At 46.7% G+C, this 20,883-nt stretch overlaps 1 protein-coding gene across 7 annotated transcripts in view; it reads left to right on the forward strand.

Annotated features, from left to right (window-relative positions):
- CHD9 (chromodomain helicase DNA binding protein 9) overlaps nt 1–20,883 on the forward strand; it is a 1,905,864-nt gene that overhangs the window by 948,497 nt on the left and 936,484 nt on the right. For all 7 annotated transcript variants that reach the window (XM_085637757.1, XM_085637759.1, XM_085637761.1 and 4 more), the window contains one exon: nt 15,644–15,811. In XM_085637757.1, the coding sequence (XP_085493883.1) occupies nt 15,644–15,811 (168 nt within the window). The remainder of the gene's footprint in view (nt 1–15,643; nt 15,812–20,883) is intronic.

The following is a 20,883-nucleotide window of genomic DNA, read 5'->3' on the forward strand; positions in this document are numbered from 1 at the left end:
GGCATCGAGGAAGGCACATTAGATGGGGCAATATAACCCGTGCGAAGGCAAGTGTGGCATGACATATTCACGGGGTGGTGTTATAGTGCACATGGACTAGAGAGTGTCATAGCATACGCACTAGCTGGTGGAATACAACACAGGTGTAAGGCACTCGGCGGGCACTGGTGGGTGTAACACAGCATTGGGCTCAGCCAGGAGCACGCTGTGACTCTCAAGTGAGGTTCGTCTCCTTTCCAGAGAGTAAAATAAAAAGTATTACACATCCGGCGGTGGATGTGTGTTTTATAAACCGTGAGGGGGGTTTCTTGCATAGTTTGGTCGAATTTTTGTCGCATCCCCTTTGAATGGCTTGGTGTGCGTGTATATTAAATGTGCCCGTCAATAGCTACCCATGTTTGTATAAATAAACGACAAGGGTGTCTACTTGGAGAGTACCCACAGGCGGGGGCGCCTGAATTAGGCACGGTAGGGCGTCAAACACGTCAGAGCTTCACTAGCGGTGTAAATACATTCCATGTGGATTCATTCTATGCATAGTCGCCTTTTAATGAATATCACGCAAATCGTCATGGTGATGGGTACATACGGTTTGTCCAGCATGTCCTAGGTGTTTCTATAAATATATATTTTTTTAAAAATAATAAAAAACAAAGGCCGGCCCCGGGGGATGTGGTCCCCGGGGCCATAAGTGGCCTGAGGAGGGGGGCAACGCAGACCCCTCCTAAAGAATTAAAAAAAATAAAGGCCATGACCCGGGGGTTGGGGTCCCCGGGGCCGATTAAGGACTTGGGAGGGCCAAATTTATTTTTTTCAACAAAAAAATTAGGGTGCAGGCCCTGGGGGATGGGGTCCCCAGGGCCAGTAAATTAGAAAAACAGGGGCCACACAGCCTTCCTTCTTAAAAAAATAAAATATATAAAAGACCGGCATCGTGCCGGAGGCCACGCCCCCTCCTTGCAGCACTCTGCAAACGGGCCCCCTGGCCAGCTGTAAGTTGGGGAATTAATTCCCCTTCAATACTGAGGGTCCCTGAGGGCCAACTAGCCCAACCGGTATCTCCAGTATGTACCAGGGAGCTGCGTTGCAGACAGGTGTTCTGAGGCCATGCCCCTTTTTACACCTCTATGCAACGCAGCTCTGTGGCGCTTACTGAAGGTACCTAGTGGGCTAGTTTGACGCTTGGGACCCTTAGGATTCAATGGGACTTAATCTCTCAACTTAGAACGGCCACAGGGTGCGTTTACACAGTGGTGAAGGGAGGGGGACGGGGCCTGAGGTGACGTGTGCAAACACGCTGTGTGGCGCGTTTTAAGTTGGGGAAATAATTCCCTTTCAATCCTTAGGGACTTTGGGAGCCAACTAGCCCACCAGGTGCTTCTAGTAAGCGCCACTGCTCTGCGTTGCAGAGAGGTGGTGCAGGCCGTGCCCCTTTTTACACCTCTCTGCAATGGCGCTTACTGGATGTACCTAGTGGGCTATTTTGCCCCTAGGGATCCTGAGCATTCAAGGGGACTTATTCTCCCAACTTAAAAAACGGCCACAGGGCGTGTTTACACAGTGGTGAAGGGAGGGGACGGGGACGGGGCCTGAGTTAACTTGTGCAAACAAGCCCTGTGGCGTGTTTTAAGTTGGGGAAATAATTCCCCTTCAATCCTGAGGGACCCTGGGGGCCAACTAGCCCACCAGGTGCTTCCAGTAACCGCCACTGCGCTGCATTGCAGAGAGGTGGTCTAGGCCGTGCCCCTTTTTACATCTCTCTGCAACGCAGCTCTGTGGCGCTTACTGGCGGTACCTAGTGGTCTAGTTCGACCCTAGGGACCCTCAGGATTCAAGGGGACTTAATCTCCCAACTTAAAACGGCCACAGGGCGTGTTTACACAGTGGGGAAGTGAGGGGATGGGGCCTGAATTGACGTGTTCAAACACGCCCTGTGGCGCGTTTTAAGAGGTAGTTTTAATCCCCTGCCCTATTATATACTAGGGGCTTACAGAGGAGGTCATGCTGATCACAGGGGGACCCCAACGCATAGTGTTCCCTAGTGTATGTAGGTGTTTTCACTGTATTCTGAGTGTCTTTTAACATAGCACTGGCTAGTCAGACTCCGTTACCACCAGTATCCGTCTGAAAAAGTTGAGGGTACAGGATGATTTTGCAACAAGGCTTCTTTCTGCTCTTCATTTGTTCTTTCTGCACGTTATCCTTCTTCCTGCACTTTTCTTCGTCTTTGAGGACTTCTGTTGCTTCTTTCTGCATTTTTTTTTTCTTTCTGTGCGTTTTTTCTTCTTTCTTCACATGTCCTATCTCTGTAGGCATAGTTAGAAATTAGCATTTAAAAAACCTTTGAAATTCACTGAAAAAACCATAGGTTTCAGGCACGGTATAGTTAGGAATTAGCATTTAAAAAACCTTAGAAATTCACTGAAAAAACCATAGGTTTCAGAGGCGTTCTAGTTAGCTGGACTTTTCACTCTTACAAAACCATTGAAATTCCCCCGTTATAGTTAGTTCAGCTAACTATAACTCGCGCGCCCGCAATGCACTGCTGATGACGTCACATATTACATCACTCATGACATGGTCAGTGACATCACTCATGACATCACTGATGACATCTCAAATGACATCACTGATCACATCATCCTTGTGATAGAGTGGCAGACCTCCTCTCCCCCTAATATAACCTTTGATACACATTCAAAAATAGAAACTAAAATTTTCAAAACAATGGACATACCAATATCATTTACAACAACCTATTCAGTAATTCTAAGATCCACACACACATCCACTCATTCACCAACTGTCCTATACAGTCACTCATACATGTACTCACTCATCATATGTACTCATACACCTATACACCCTGTTACACAACGCCACTCATCCATAGTTACTCACACACACAGTCACTCATGCTAATAAAGAATCAAACATCCATTTACTTGCATATACAGTTATACACACACCACCACACTTACTTCTACAGAAACTTACACATACTTAGTCTTTTAAACAATCACTTATAGAAACAATCACTTATAGAAACACATACTTCTTCATACAGGAACTCTTTCAATCTCTCACTCATACTCACTTATATACACCAATAGTCACATATACTAGTTTAAAACATATGTAGTTACTCATAAAGACACTATTGAGACAGTCATTCACTCGCTAACACACCCATGCACACACTCATCCACCCATACAGTCCTGCACACATGCTGTCTTCAACCCATACAAACAGTGAGTCACTCATTCATGCACCTATGCACTACGTAATACCCCCCACCGAACCATACAGACACTCATACTGATACTCAAAAAACTAACTTATAACCTATATAGGCACTCATGTAGCTACTCACTAACCCATGCAGCCACTTATACACAAAGTGAGAGACTGATACAGATATTTACATATTTAAACATTACTCACTAAGATACACTTAATCAGTCAGTTATACAATCAATTTTTCAAAAACAAATCATCCATTTAGACACTTATATACCCATTTATTCTTCCATCGACCTTGAGATATACATATATAAAACATCCACCAACGATTTCTCTCCCGCGAGAGAAAAAGAACCAGAGGGACACAACGGGGAGCCTTTGAAGAACACTTTATTGCTGCATGGAAGGCATGAAGCGTTTCGGGTTGAGTCCCTTTATCAAATGCCAAACACCTGAGACTGCTCCCTGTTGCCTTTCAAATTGTCCATTTAACTCCCATTGGTGGGAGCCCAGCAGAGTCAACCAATCGCAGTAACACTTCTTCGTAGTCCCTCTGGTGGACCACGACTCCCAGAATGCACCATTTCAGCTTGCAGGTACGTGCTTTGGCCTGTTGACCCCTTGTAACCCAAAGTGAGTGCTGGTGATGTATGAACAAGCGTGTGTGGGTGCAGATTAAAATCGCCAGTGTCCTTGCTGCACAAAGTCATCTCCCGGGCCCCCTTAGACGTCTCACCGCAATGTATAGGTCCAGGCAGTTTCGGAGGCTCTGCAGCAATGTACAAGCCTCTCCGTGAAATCACGAACTGTTTCACAGCGCAGTTTTGCTCCGTTCCTTGATGCGGGTGCCAGGGCTTTTCCAATACCTTGGAGTCCAAAAAGCTAAAAAGCTGGTGCCCTTCTCGCTCTGGCCACAGATGAGACGGGTCCCTCTAGCGCGCCTAGGGCATTGCGCGCAACACATCCACCAAAGATTCATCTCCCGCGAGAGAAAAAGAACCAGAGGGACACAACGGGGAGCCTTTGAAGAACACTATATATAAAACATATGTAATTTTCAGAAAAACACACATTCACTGGATGATGTCATCAGTGATGTCACTGACCATGTCATGAGTGATGTAATATGTGACGTCATCAGCAGTGCATTGCAGGCGCGCGAGTTATAGTTAGCTGAACTAACTATAACGGGGGAATTTCAATGGTTTTGTACGAGTGAAAAGTCCAGCTAACTAAAACGCCCCTGAAACCTATGGTTTTTTCAGTGAATTTCTAAGGTTTTTTAAATGCTAATTCCTAACTATAACGTGCCTGAAACCTACGTTTTTTTCAGTGAATATATATATATATATATATATATATATATTACCTACTGGCGGTCGCCAGTAGGTAGTTATAGTTAGGACCCCTTTTCCATAGGAAATCCGCAACATTCTATTTTGAATAACTTTGGCGCCGGTCGATGAATCCTCGCGAATTTCTCAAAATAGGTGGGGCGCTACGCTCCGCTCCTACCCTGAAAGTCTCGGGGGGATACGTCAAGCGGGGGCTGAGATAAAAGGGGGGTCCCAAAACACGTTTTTCCCATGCATTTTTCCATAGGACCTTTAGAACGAGCTACAGCCCGAACGGCTGAACAGAATTACTTGAAATTTGGCAGAGAGGTAGCCATAAGGTCAAGGAAGTGCCTTTTGCAGGTCTGGTGTAAATCTGTTCAGTATTTCCTGAGAAAATAGCATTTAAAAGCATATATATATGTGGGCGGAGCCTAACCACACATCTCATCCTGAGATCTGATTGGCTGTCAGCACTTCATCCAAGAAGTGTTGGCAGCCATCTTGGGACCAATATACATGATAGCACCTCATTAAAAAGCATTGCAGTTAATAGAAGGTTTTAAGACTTTAGTTACATTATAAATCATTTTTTGATGGTACCATACTCATTTTAGGAATTGTGGTATGTTCTAAGGTGATTTCACCATGTGAAAAAGCATTCTGCTGGGATATCATGATTGAGAGAAAAATATTTTCTCATGCTTTTACCACAGAGGTTTGGAAGGTGATCTATAGGCTAAACTGAGAGCTTATTTTCTGTAAATTCACATTATCTTTCTCAGTCATGTGAGAATGAAGTCTGACATTCTCAGTAAAACATGTACATCCAACAAGGGCAGAGACTGTCAGTTGATTCCTTTGTGTTCTACTGCAGCTTCCCAGAGTGTTCCAAAGAACTACTAGAGCGCTAACAGTCCTACTTATGATAAACGTATGGCACACCTGAAGCCATCTTGCTTGGATTAAAGTGGTAACTCTTAAAACATTTAATTTAAAAAGGAACAAAATGAGGGGGTTCATTTTTCCATAAAAAGTATGATTAGTGCTGCAGAAAGAAAAATTAGGGCACATTTTGAGTGACTTCTCAAATCCTCTTCTATTTCATTAAAAAATTCTGACATGCAGACTGAAACATGCACTTTCAATACCAGCAGCAGTTTTCCCTGGTGAGCAGTAGCTTTACTACAGTGATCTAATGAGCAAAAAGAGTGCTAACATTCTGAATTTATGGCAAATGTGTGACACATCTGAATGCCTTCTTGATGGAATCAAAGTAAAAAACTGAAAGTATTTCCTACTGAGGAGACTGCAGTAAATGAGGAAATTAGGAAACTTCATAACAAATAAGTCTCCCAAGATGGCCACCAGAGACAAAAGAGCCCAAATGTAGCCCAAATATCACCCAGATGTAGCCCAAGTATAGCCCAATGACAGAATGTCCCAGAATGTTCTTAAAAACAACTAGAGCGCTTACTGTCTTCATTATGACAAAAGTATGGCACACCTGAAGCCATCTTGATTGGAATAAACTGGTAACACTTAAAACATTTAATTTAAAAAGGAACACAATGAGGAGGTTCATTTTGCCATAGAAATTATGATTAATGCTGAAGAAAGAAAATGAGGGCACATTTTGAGTGACTGCTCAAATCCTCTTCTATTTCATTAAAAAATTCTGACATGCAGACTGAAACATGCACTTTTAATACCAGGAGCAGACTTCCATGGTGCAGTAGTTTTACTACAGTGATCTAATGAGCAACTTGAGTGCTAACATTCAGAATTTATGGCAAATGTGTGACATATCTGAATACCTTCATGATGGAATCAAAGTAAAAAACTGAAAGCATTTCCTACTGAGGAGACTGCAGTACATGAGGAAATTAGGAAACTTCATAACAAATAAATCTCCCAAGATGGCCACCGGAGACAAAAGAGCCCAAATGTAGCCCAAAATCACCCAGATGTAGCCCAAATATAGCCCAATGACAGAAGTGTGCAAAACACTTATTATTTTGTGTTTTTGCAGTGTTATATAGTGCAGACTTGTCAGGTATTGGAGTGCTTTACATGAGCATTGGTTACATCACACAAGAACAAATTCATTTTGGTTGTAGACATGGGGAGACTAAGTGATTTGACCAGAATCACAGAATGTCGAGCTGAAGCAGAAACTGCAACCTGGTTCCCCAGTTGCAAAGTCTGCAGTTCTGGAAGTAACACCACATCCTCTCCCCTAAGTGCAACATTTAATCAAGTGGTCAACTGGATAAAAAACATAAAGATAACAAATCATTTAAAAGTGCTTTGTCGCTATTTGAAAACTCAGAAAATATGTCCTTATTTTAGTCTTTTAGAGCACTAACCATAATTTTGATGCCAATAAGACCCTCTCATATATGTAATTTCTAAAGGAAATGCTCTAGGTATTACAGTTTTGATTACATCAAGATGATGTCAGGCGTTCCACACTTTTGTAATAAATATAGCATGTTAGCAATCTAGTTGTTCATTAGGATACTGTTGAGAGGCAGAGGCCAGGGGCACGGACTCTGAAAATTGAAGGCAGGTAGGAGGGTGCAAAGGCAACAATTTAACCACACTGAGCAGGCAGGAAGGGCCGTGGAAGCACAACAGACTATGGAGGGCAGTGGAAAGGGGGGCAGGGGCAACAAACCAACAATACAGGACTTGCAAGAGAGGCTGTTGGAGGGAAGATCTATTACGGGTCAAGGAAGCTAGGGGCGGTCCCCAGATCCCCGGGAGCCACCACAGAACTGAGCAGGAGAGTGAGTCAGGGACAAAAGGGGCACCTTAATTTGAGCCGGGGTGCCTAGGAACGCTTGCTCCAAAAATGAAGAAAACAGACATATGAGACATGGAATTGGAGGCAGAATACAATGGCAGTTTAATGAGAAGATGCAACTTCAAAGAAACCGCAGAATAGAGACATAAAGTACAAAATACAGAATCCAGATAATCATACAGCTGTCATAATATTCTCTGTATCTCAATTAATGTACTGACAGAGAGAGAGAGAAAACACATCTATAAATGCATCATGAGAAACAAGTTACACCAAGGAAAATGTTACCTAGGAACACTCACGTTTACTCTTAGAGCAAGCATTCCTGCAATTACAATACAAAATCTTTTAAATGCAAAAGTAAAGAGAACAATGGTTAAACATAACATGACATTTCATATAGGTAAAATAAAATAAGATACTTCAAGCAAAGCAGAGCAAGACATTTTAAGCAAAGGAAGACAAGAGCTCCCAGCTCTTGGGGAAAACCTGCACAGCCTGTTAACCTACATACAGACGGCGAGGTAGTCCGTCGATATCTGTGGGTGCTCCCTTTTTATATCATTTTGTGGGCTCCTTTGCACGCTACATCTACCTACGTATGCTACCCAAAAGCTTCGTCTGCAGATTTTACCAGACATTTCGTCATTTACCCACTTAATGCTGACAATGGACTGGGTGAAAAGGTCAGTCTCTCAGGCCAATCGCTTATCGTAAGTTCCATAGAGCAAGCAGAAAATAATGGGTATTGTACGGGAATTCAATATATTCATGTATAAAATCTCCTCAGTTCTCCTAACTTGACGCTCTGCGGTTGCCACTTCCTTAAAAGCGGGAAACCTGCCCAGGAAGCAAGTACCAGTCCAGGATGCAGCCTACTGTATGTCGACAGCTTCAGGGGGATGTTGAACTTTGATACCGAGCACGGAGCACTCGGGTAGGGTGGGGGCTACTAGTTTGGATCAGAAGGCCTCGCAGACCTGCCTTCAGACTGCAATAGACTAAAATTGCAGAGCTATGGTCAATTTAACAAAGAGGCCTACATATTGAACAGAAGGGCCTACACAGGGGTTTTATGCTGGCTGAGTGGTAAGGATGTCTCAGGATAATTATATAGCAACACAGGACCCGCTGGTCAATTTAATACGGCCTACAAATGCAGCTGGCAGGGCAAGGACAAGGGTCTCATACTTCAGGTGTGGACAGAACGGGCCAGGGGCCCCCTGTGATACAAAATCTACCCTCCTTCAAGGCTGTGGCAATGTAATGGACCATTGTGGGCAGAAGGAAGAGGCAATGGTAGTACAACCATACATGCCAACAGACCCGATTCAGCCAGGAAACGTCCAATGTTTTTAAGCTCAAATGGGCTTTATTTGATCTGTCTCCTGTCTACAATATCCTCTTTTTCAATGTAACTCAAAGGGGAAAATCAATACCCCAGTTTTTTTTCAAAATCTCCCTCTTACCAAGTTCAAAATGTTCGCAAGTATGGTACATTGGATCATGGAAGGAAATGGGATAGGGACATGGACTTGGATAACAGAGGACAGGAGGGACATGGAGAGGTGCACCAAACTGACCCTGCAGGGCAGGCATCAGGGTTTGCAGCAGCACAATACACCACACAGGGCATGCAGAACAGGAGTGCAGCACAACAATCCATAGAAAGCAAGAGGGAGGGGACAGGACCATGCACATGGACAACAGAGAACAGAGGGGCAAGAGGCAATGGTAGCTAGCTGACCATAATGGACAGACAGGAGAGAAAGCTGCAGCATAACAGACCATAAAGGGCAGGAGGGACGGATCAGGGGCATTACAATGGAACAGACAAGCCAGGAGGGAGGGAGTAGGGCTGGGGGCAAGGGGGCAGGGCAGGAGCAGCAAGATAGCCATGGAGGTCAGGCAGGATGGGCACTAGAAGCAAGACACACCATGAAGAGCAACAGTGAGACTGTGATGGCATACACACAGACCATGGAGGGAAGGTGGGAGGGGGTCAGGGGCAGCTAACTGACCACACAGGGAAGGTGGGAGGGGCCATGGCAGCACAGAAGACCATGCATGGCAAGTGGGAGGGTTAGTGGCAGCACAATGGCTATGATGGGCAAGAAGGAGGGTGGAGGGGCATGCACAAAGGACGATGGAGGATAGAAGGGAGGGTCAGGACCTGTGCACAGACAAGAAAGTTCAGGGGAAGGGACCTCAACAGACCACACGGGGCAGGCAGGAGGAGCAGTTGCAGCACAACAGACCAGGGAGGGCAGAAGGGTGTGGCAGTACAATGGACCATGTAGGACAGGAGGAAGAGGATAGGGGCATGGCATGTGGACAGGCAGGGTGGAGGTGGCAGGGACAGGTTACAGTCATCTGACAATGCTAGGCAGGAGGGAGGGGAGTGGCAGCTCAACAGAACACTCAGAGTAGATAGGAGTGGCAGGTCCATGGGACATGGTGGGCAAAAAGGGTGGAGCAGGGGCATGCACAAAGACATCGGAGGGCAGGGGGAAGGAGAATAGGGGCAGCAAGCTAAGCACAGAGTTTAAGCAGGAGGTCAATGATGAGGCATAGAATTGGGCAATGGAGGGCAGGAGGAGTGGACTGGTACATCATACTAAATTGAGGGCAGTGGCAGCACATCAGACCATGCATGGCAGGAGGGAGGAGGCTAGTCCATGGATTCACACAACAGAGGATAGGGAGGAAGGGGATGGGGCAGCAAGCTAACTGTTCAGAGAAGGCGGGTATTAGGAACTTTATTGTTTTTAAAACATTGTGTCTGTGCGAACTACTTAAAATATGAACAAGTATGCAGCATAATCTCACTTTTATTCAGGAAGAAGAGGACGTTTGTGACTGTGACTCCGGGCTCACTTGGCAGAAACACCCCCTGACCCTCCACCCCCTATCGCAAAATGTAATGCCCGTGAAAAGGGTAGGTGAACACAGTGTTATATAGAACATAGTCCTGAGAGCACGATTGAAAATGAAAACTAGATATAGTGTATGGTATAAACTATGCACCAAAAAGTGTGATATAAGATGAACCGGGCGTGAAATATAATATGCAATACATTGTGCGCAATGACAGATTCCTTGGAGAGCGCGAGATAGCACAGGCACTAGCGCATGCTATGCGATATGCGCCTTGGAGTGTAATATGCACAGGGCAGTGTTGTGTAACCTAACTAGTCTCTAAAGTTGTAATATAAAATATGTGCTGGGGAGTGTAACGTTGCATATGCACTGTGACAAAGATATGGATTCCAGATTGTAATATGTATGGCATAGCACTGTGCGTTATAACATAGGCATCGAGAAAGGCACGTTAGATGGGGCAATATAACCCGTGCGAAGACAAGTGTGGCATGACATATTCACGGGGTGGTGTTACAGTGCACATGGGCTAGAGAGTGTCATAGCATATGCACTAGCTAGTGGAATACAACACAGAGGTGTGTGGCACTCGGCAGGCAATGGTGGGTGTAACACAGCATTGGGCTCTGTCAGGAGCACGCTGTGACTCTCAAGTGATGTTCGTCCCCTTTCCAGAGAGTAAAATAAAAAGTATTACACATCCGGCAGTGGATGTGTGTTTTATTAACCGTGAGGGGGGTTTCTTGCATGGTTTTGGTCGAATTTTTGTCGAATCCCCTTTGAATGGCTTGGTGTGCATGTGTATTAAATGTGCCCGTCAATAGCTACCCATGTTTGTATAAATAAACGACAAGGGTGTCTACCAGGATTAGGCACGGTAGGGCATCAGACATGTCAGAGCTTCACTAGTGGTGTAAATACATTCCACGTGGATTCATTGCATGCATAGTCGCCTTTTAATGAATATCACGCAAATCGTCATGGTGATAGGTACGTACGGTTTGTCCAGCATGTCCTAGGTGTGTCTATGAATATATATTTTTTTAAAATAATAAAAAACAGTGGCCGGCCCTGGGGATTGGGGTCAAAAAAATATAATTAGGAGACTGGCCCTGGGGGATGGGGTCATCAGGGCCAATAAATTAGAATAAGAAGGGGAACCAAACAGCCCCCCTTCTTAAAAAACTAAAATAAATAAAAGACTGGCATCGTGCCGGAGGCCATGCCCCCTCCGTGCAGCACTCTGCAAACGCGCCCCCAACAGGCATCTCCAGTATGCGCCAGGGAGCTGCGCTGCAGCCGGGTGTTCTGAGGCCAAGCCCCTTTTTACACCTCTCTGCAACGCAGCTCTGTGGCGCTTACTGGAGGTACCTAGTGGTCTAGTTTGACCCTAGGGACCCTTAGGATTCAAGGGGACTTAATCTCTCAACTTAGAACAGCCACAGGGCGCGTTTACACAGTGGTGAAGGGAGGGGACGGGGCCTGAGGTGACGTGTGCAAACACGCACTATGGCACGTTTTAAATTGGGGATATAATTTCCATTCAATACTGAGGGCCCCTGGGGGCTAACTAGCCCACCAAGTGCTTCCAGTAAGCGCCACTGAGCTGCATTGCAGAGAGGTGGTCTAGGCCGTGCCTCTTTTTACACCTCTCTGCAACGCAGCTCTGTGGCACTTACTGGAGGTACCTAGTGGGCTAGTTGGACCCTAGGGACCCTCAGGATTCAAATGAACTTAATCTCCCAACTAAAAATGGACACAGGGCGTGTTTACACAGTGGTGAATGGAGGGGGCGGGGCCTGAGTTAACGTGTGCAAAAACGCCCTGTGGCCTGTTTTAAGAGGTAGTTTTAATCCCCATGCCCTATTATATACTAGGGGCTTACAGAGGAGGTCATGCTAATCACAGGGGGACCCCAACGCATAATGTTCCCTAGTGTATGTAGGTGTTTTCACTGTATTCTAAGTGTCTTTTAACATAGCACTGGCTCTAGGACTGGTTAGTCAGACTCAGTTACCACCAGTATCCGTCTGAAAAAGTTGAGGGTACAGGATGATTTTGCAACAAGGCTTCTTTCTGCTCTTCTTTTTGTTCTTTCTGCACGTTATCCTTCTTCCTGCACTTATCTTCGTATTTGAGGACTTCTGTTGCTTCTTTCTTCACTTCTTTTGTTTCTTTCTGTGCATTTTTTCTTCTTTCTTCACATGTCCTATCTCTGTAGGCATAGTTAGAAATTAGCATTTAAAAAACCTTTGAAATTCACAGAAAAAACCATAGGTTTCAGGCACGTTATAGTTAGGAATTAGCATTTAAAAAACCTCAGAAATTCACTGAAAAAACCATAGGTTTCAGGGGTGTTATAGTTAGCTGGACTTTTTACTTGTACAAAACCATTGAAATTCCCCCGTTATAGTTAGTTCAGCTAACTATAACTCGCGCGCCCGCAATGCACTGCTGATGACGTCACATATTACATCACTCATGACATGGTCAGTGACATCACTCATGACATCACTGATGACATCTCAAATGACATCACTGATGACATCACTGATGACATCATCCTTGTGATAGAGTGGCAGACCTCCTCTCACCCTAATATAACCTTTGATACACACATTCAAAAATAGAGACTAAAATTTTCAAAACAATGGACATACCAATACCAGTTACAACAACCTCTTCAGTAATTCTAAGATCCACATACACATCCACTCATTCACCAACAGTCCTATACAGTCACTCATACATGTACTCACTCATCATATGTACTCATACACCTATACATCCTGTTACACAATGCCACTCATCCATAGAGTTACTCACACACATAGTCACTCATGCTAATAAAGAATCAAACATACATTTACTTGCATATACAGTTATTCACACACCACCATACTTACTTCTACGGAAACTTACACATACTTAGTCTTTTAAACAATCACTTATAGAAATACATACTTATTCATACAGGAACTCTTTCAATCTCTCACTCTCACATATACTCACATATATACACCAATAGTCACATATACTAGTTTAAAACATATGTAGTTACTCATAAAGACACTATTGAGACAGTCATTCACTCACTAACACACCCATACACACACTCATCCACCCATACAGTCCTGCACACATGCTGTGTTCAACCGATACAAACAGTGAGTCACTCATTCATGCACCTATGCACTACGTAATACCCCCCACCGAACCATGCAGACACTCAGACTGATACTCAAAAAAACAACTAATAACCTATATAGACACCCATGTAGCTACTCACCAACCCATGCAGCCACTTATACACAAAGTGAGAGACTGATACAGATATTTACATATTTAAACATTACTCACTAAGCCATGTATTCACTATGATACACTTAATCAGTCAGTTACACAATCAATTTTTCAAAAACAAATGATCCATTTAGACACTTATATACCCATTTATTCTTCCATCGACCTTGAGATATACATATATAAAACATATTTAATTTTCAGAAAAACACACATTCACTGGATGATGTCATCAGTGATGTCATCAGTGATGTCATCAGTGATGTCATTTGAGATGTCATCAGTGATGTCATGAGTGATGTCACTGACCATGTCATGAGTGATGTAATATGTGACGTCATCAGCAGTGCATTGCGGGCGCGCGAGTTATAGTTAGCTGAACTAACTATAACGGGGGAATTTCAATGGTTTTGTACAAGTAAAAAGTCCAGCTAACTATAACACCCCTGAAACCTATGGTTTTTTCAGTGAATATATATATATATATATATATATATATATAATGCTTTGTGAATGATGTGCATATTATTGCTTTCATAAAAGTGTAGCTTTTGTTTCCCACTTATAGGGCACTCTAAGTAATAGTGTGTACACCAACTCTCGTGGCAGTCAAAGGTTTTGGAGAAGCAAACCAGCATCTCGCTCCAGCTCTTCAAAATACGCTGTGCATTGACAAGTCATTTTGATTAGTCACACCGTGAATTGTGCTCTTTAACTAAACCAAGACCTCACTGTGGGTTGCTTGTTCACAGTGGTGTCCCTGTCCATTTGTCAATTTGTATAGGGTTGGCTTCACTCTTAATGGTCAGCTGGCTTGGCCCTTTCCACTTACTGGACACTTTGCCACCCATTGTTGCATTTCCTTTTTGTTAATCCCTTCCCGAGTTCTGTAATTTGCTCGTCCTTAAATATCTGTAATGCACTCAAACTGCAGCAAATAGGCAGGGCCAGAGCGGTTTAGTCTTCATTAATGCCAGTAGTTCTTAGTGTTCTATCCGTTTGACATGGCCTAGAGCACACAGGTTCCTACTGCCAGCATGGGCTAGAAGGGAACCTTCATTCTTCCCCCTTCCTTCATTGTTTAGACACAGCTACCTGAGCCTACTCACACTCTGGATCAATAATGCTGGCCACTTTATTTGGGAGGGAATCTTCGAGCTGTAGCCACTCCTACGCCCCTTCTCCTTGAGGTGTTTTCTAACCCCCAGTTGGTCTGCAAGTTAATCTTGTCAATTAAAATATCCCCAACTTCACCCCCAAGTCTCCTGCTATTACCCTGTTGTGGGATGCACATGGTGCCTTTATTCTGTATTTCTCATCCATACGAGAACACCTAGGCTCATAATTCCCATAATTCCCATTTTTCAGTTCCTGCACCCAGGTCTCTGCCATAGACTATGCGCATAAACAACCTACTACATGGGAGCTTCACTGTCTTTCTGTTCAACCTGACTGATGCCGCCTCCTTTGCAGCTCCTCTTGCTGCATTTTTTTGCTCTTAGGCATTTGATTCCTATTCTCTCATCAAGCAGCCTGTCACATTCATGCTTATGCTGATTGCATAGATTGCCTCTAATTTTGGCAGATTTCTTCTCTTTTCCCCAAGAATTAGCAGCATCTGTGGGTATTCTTCAGGGTGCTCATCTGCATGAAACCGCAGAATCATACTTGCCACACTTTTCCTCCCCTATTGTTGAAAATTGATTGCTCCTTTCCCACCATTGGTTCAGATTTCCCGTCAAGTGGGATATAAAAGAAATTGAGGTTCAGAATCGGAAATTCACAGCTACTAAGAATTTTTGATTTCTTTTTTTGAGTGTAACTCCGATCTTGTAGTTTTATGAGATCATTGTTTCCCTATATGCCAGCATTTCTTCCTTTACAGAGTTGGAGACAACAAAGTTATTTGAAAATTGTGTAACTTCTCGCTGGGGGTCAATAGGTCTCCTCCAGTTTTAATTGCTTATTGTCTGCATGCTTATATACTTTGTAAATATTTACTTTGATGAAAAGCTATGCATTAATTCTACTATATAGGTCATAATAACTTTTTTTTTTTATCCACTCTCCTAGGCTCAGGCTCGTTGTCACCGGATTGGTCAAAATAAAGCTGTAAAGGTTTACAGATTAATCACCCGAAACTCGTATGAGAGAGAGATGTTTGACAGAGCAAGTCTAAAATTAGGTCTGGACAAAGCTGTCTTACAGAGCATGAGTGGAAGAGAAAACAGCGTTGGTGGGGTATGTTCTCATCATGTTATCCTTCTGTATGATATATCACACTTAGAAACTTCCATGGGTAGTCTTAAAAGGTTTCCATGGGGGTGGAGGAGGTCAATTGAATGTTTTAGATTTTAAAGGATCTTTAGTATCTTGAAATGAGCTATCGGAGATGGACATAATACAGTATGTTCGCCTCTGTTAGCGGCTACTCCATATGTCGATTATTGTTAAAAGCATGTACGTTTTTAACCGGAGGGGATTACAGGTGCAGAAACCCTGGGATTTAGCTTCCCCACTGACGATCAACACTGTCATGGATATTAGTCTATCGCCCCCCCCTCCCCCGACTATGCAGGAGACTCGTCTTATCCCTTGAACAAGCTGTAGCCCCTAACTGCATTTCATATGCCAACTTCACCGTGCTTGTTGATTTTAATAATCTGAAAGAAACACGTTAGTGATAGATTCCTTACCTTAGAATTACCCCCAGGCGTCAGACTGGATCCAGAAAGTTTTCGTCAGCAGTACCCCTGTACGTCGGAAGGTGGCGTCGCGCTCCTCCGCGTCTGTTGTTGTTGTCGTGGTCGCCGAGATGACGTTGCGGCAGCTACTTGGACACTGCCCTCGCGCGCTGACGTCAGTTCTTTCTTTTTCCGCGCCAGCAAGCACAGTTCCCGATAGAGAAGTTCCCTCAGTCACTTTTTGACTGAGTTTTTTCGAGGCCTTTTGTCTCTATTTTTCGAGTCAATGGACTCCTGGTCCAATAGGGATGCCCGGCTTCAAGTCCTGCGGTGACTATCTGAAAGACATGTTCGTGATAGATTCCTTACCTTAGAATATCCCCAGGTGTCTGACTGTATCCGGAAAGTTTTCGTCAGCAGTACCCTTGCGCGTCAGTAGGCGTCGTTGTGCGGCTCCGCGTATGTCGCTGGCGTCGTAGTCGCCGAGATGACGTAGTCAGAGGCTACTTAGACGCGCCCACGCGCCCTGACGTCCGTTCTTTCCTTTTCCGCGCCAGCAAGCGCAGGTCCGAGAGAGAGCGGTACTCCTAGTTAATTCTTTAACTTGGTTTTTGAGACTTGTTTCTCTTGTTTTGTCACATGCTTGACTCCTGGTGCAGTAGGGATGCCCGGGTTTAAGTCCTGTAGGGACTGCCGTCGGACCATGTCGGTGGTGGACCCGCATGACTTGTGTCTCTTCTGCTTGGGACATGCCCATGACCCCGAGGCGTGCCCAGATTGTCGGGCCATGGCACCAAAGGCTTTGTTGGAGCGTTCCCGAAAGTTGTTGGAGGCCCGGCAATTGGCGCTGCGCCGCGCCGCTCAAGGTCCTGCTCCCATGGGAGGTCGAGGGACAGGTCGCGGGGCCGACATCATTCGTTGGAATCTGGGACAGGTAAGTCAAGGCGCCATAAGAACTCGAAGAAGCGACGTCGCTCTTCGTCCACCCCTCACCGGTCGCGGGACGCGGTGGAGGGAGCGGGTGGTCACTCCGGGTGGAGCCTCCGTTGTTGCCTGCGGCCTACCTGCCTTTCCCGGGCCGGCATGCGACTTCGGAAGAAATAGTTATTCCTGTCGACCATGCGCTGTTTGTCTCCCACGTCAGATCCCTCCTGAGCGCCTTCGGGCCCTGTGTTCCCGTGGGGTGGTTCTACCCCCGTGCCGCCGTCTTTGGCCCTGGCTATGCTGGCAAGATACCCTGTGGCTGCCTCCGGCGCCAGGGCCGCCGCCGCCGCCTCCGGCATCAGGGTCGACGCCGGATACAACGCCGTTGCATATGGGGCCTGACTTCGTCGACCCTGGATTGGTCTATTATCCTCCAATTCCAGGTGGTGGGTTTATTCCCTTTCCCTGGGCACCCTCGTCATTACCGACCTCTTAAACGGCCGATGGACGAAGGGAAGTACAGGGAGGGGTCCGAGGACCCTCTCGCTGCTCAATGCGAGGATGAACCGGAGTGGGAGGGTGATATGGAAGGTCCAGGTGATCTGGATTTCTCTCCGCACCCTGGTACACTGTTCCCTGCTTCCCTAGCTACGGAAGAGGTTGGGACTTTCTGTGGTATTGCGTAGGGTGGCTGAGGCTCTTAACCTCGAGCTGCCATCTGTGCCTATCAGGACCCATCTCCTGACTGAGGTGCTCTAGCCAGCGACGACCTCTGCGGAGCCGCTACTGCCCTTTAATGACGTGCTTACAGACATTCTGTTAAGCACCTGGACCAAGCCTAACACAGGGGCTCCTGTGGATAAGAGTGTGGTACAAAGTCATCGCCCTGCCCCGGGCGACCCCAGTTTTCTCACGCAACACCTAAGAGTCTGGTTGTCCAGGCCTCTGCCTCTCCGAGCGTGTTCCCTTCTGCACCTCCAGAAGGAATCTAAAAAACTGGAGCAGTCTGGGGAAAAAGATTTTCTCCTCTGCCTGTTCCGGGTTGGTGGCGGTGAATACTGCGTGCCTGTTGGGCCGCTATTCCCACTCAGTGTCCAGTGGAGGCTCGGGTGTGCTCTCCTAAGCCATTGCCGAAGGGAGAGATGCTGCGAAATTCAGTATCGGTTGTGGTCGTGACACAGCCGACTCCCTCGGCAGGGCAATTTGCACAACGGTGGCGCTACGCCATTACGCTTTGCTCAGAACTGCTGGCTTCTCGGGGGATGTCCAGAACACTCTGTTAGACATGCCCTTTGATGGCACACACCTCTTTGGGGACAAGGCGGATAGCACTTTGGAACGCTTTAAGTACTCCCAGGCTATGGCCCAGTCCTTAGGTCTTGCCACCACGCGCGCTCCCTTGGGGTCTGCTTTTCGCTCCTTTCGAGGTCAGGGTTGAGGCGCCCAAACGCGTTCATTTCAGAGCAGCCGGCCTGCGCAGCCGCAGTCTCGGCACAGCCGGGGTCGGGGTGCCTGCCGAGGTGGGTAATGGGGCCAGCGGGCGGGTCAGTCATCTGCCACCGCTGCCTCAAAACCTTCCTAGTCTGGTGTTTCAGGCCCACCAGATGCCAGTGGGCGGCAGCTTTCGTTATCACCTCCCCCACTGCCGCACCATCACTTCGGACAGGTGGGTTCTGCAGATAGTCTGATGGGGCTACTCCCTCCCCCTTGAGACTACCCCTCCAGCCATGCCACCTCAGTACCACCGCATGTCAGGGGATCACTTGGCAGTTCTCCAGCAGGACGTTGCGGCCCTCTTGGCCAAGGGGGCCATCGAGCGTGTTCAGATGCCAGAAGTTGGTCGTGGTTGTTACTCCCACTACTTTCTGGTTTAGAAAAAGGACAAGGGCCTGCGTCCTATCTTAGACCTCCGGAACGTCAATCGCTTCCTCCGGAAAGCAGTTCAAGATGCTCGCGCTTGCTCAGGTCTTGTCTGCCCTAGACCCGCAAGACTGGCTGGTAGTGTTGGACTTGCAGGATGCTTATTTTCATATATCCATCCTGCCGGCCCACCGGCGTTGCCTGCGGTTCACGGTAGGCCACAAGCACTTTGTTTACCATGTTCCCCATTGGCCTTACCAGCGCCCCTCGAGTGTTGGCGGTGGTCGCAGCTCATCTGCGCAGATCAGGGGTTCCAGTCTTCCCCCTATCTCGACGACTGGCTGTTGAAGGCGGGCTCGTCCCGGACAGTCGTCTCCCACCTCCAGACTACGGCCGACCTCCGCATTTGCTGGGGTTATCCATCAATGTGCCGAAGTCGCACCTGATTACCTCTCAGAAGCTCCTCTTCATCGGAGTGGTTCTGGATACGACGTACTTTCGGGTCTATCCTCCCGAACGACGAGTCCAGGATATTCAGGCTATGATTCCGATCTATTAACCTCTATCCTGGGTTTTGGTCAGGATGACTTTGAGGCTTCTGGGCCTCATGGGCTCCTGTATCCTGCTGGTCGATCATGCCGGATGGCATATGCGGGCTCTGCAGTGGGATCTGAAGTTTCAGTGGGTACAGCATCAGGGGAACCTGTCCGATTACGTCCAGATCTCAGAGGGCACTGCACAACAATTGCAGTGGTGGCTCATGAACCGACATTGGGTCAATGGCAGATCCCTCTCCCTTCTCCAACCGGAGCACACAGTGGTGATGGATGCGTCCCTCCTGGGATGGGGTGGCCACATGGGAGAGGCAGAGATCAGAGGCCTCTGGTCTCCGGCGGAATCCAGGCTCCATATCAACCTTTTGGAGCTTTGGGCGATCCGACTTGCACTAAAGGGGAGAGTAGTGCAGATGTTCACAGACAACACCACCGCCATGTGGTACTGCAACAAACAGGGTGGGGTTGTGGACCCTATGTCAGGAGGACCTGTGCTCTGGGCATGGCTGGATCATCAGGGCATTTCCCTGGAGGTGTAACACCTGGCAGGTTCACTGAACGGCAGGGCGGACGAACTCAGCCGCAGGTGCATGATGGATCACGAATGGTGTCTTCAATCAGAGGTGGCGCAAGGTCTCTTTCAAAAGTGGGAAGAGCCTTGGTTAGATCTATTAACCACCGAAGAGAACGCGCAATGTCAGCAGTTCTGCCTGTTGGAATTTCCAAGGCGGCACTCGCTAGGCGATGCTTTTCATCGCCAATGGAGTTGCGGTCTGTTGTATGCCTTTCCGACTATACCACTTCTGCCCAGAGTGCTGAAGAAAATCTGGCGCGACCAGGCCCAAGTCATTCTTGTGGCTCTGGACTGGCCTCGAAGATTTTCTTGTCCCGAGTGACGCAGTATGACCATTGATCCCCCGATCCGACTGCCTCTTCGGGAGGATCTTCTGTCGCAGCAGCAGGGGATGGTCTTCCACCGAACCTGTCCAGTCTCCACCTCCTTGCTTGGAGATTGAGCGGCGATAGTTAATTACTTTTGACTTGCCTCCTGAAGTCTGTGATGTCATGCTGGCAGCCAGGCGTCCCTCCACTAAGTTGGTATATGCCTGCAGGTGGAACAAGTTTGTAGCATGGTGCACAGCAAAGGCTTTGGATCCCATTTCTGCTCCTCTTACAGAAGTCCTTCTGTTCCTTCTTTCTTTGATCCAGCAGGGTTTTGCTATGGGCACTATCAAGGGCTACCTTTCTGCTATTTCAGCCTTTCTTAGGCTTCCTGATCAGCCCTCTCTTT

This window comes from Triturus cristatus, chromosome 12 (assembly GCF_964204655.1).
Source record: "Triturus cristatus chromosome 12, aTriCri1.1, whole genome shotgun sequence".
Taxonomy (NCBI): domain Eukaryota; kingdom Metazoa; phylum Chordata; class Amphibia; order Caudata; family Salamandridae; genus Triturus; species Triturus cristatus.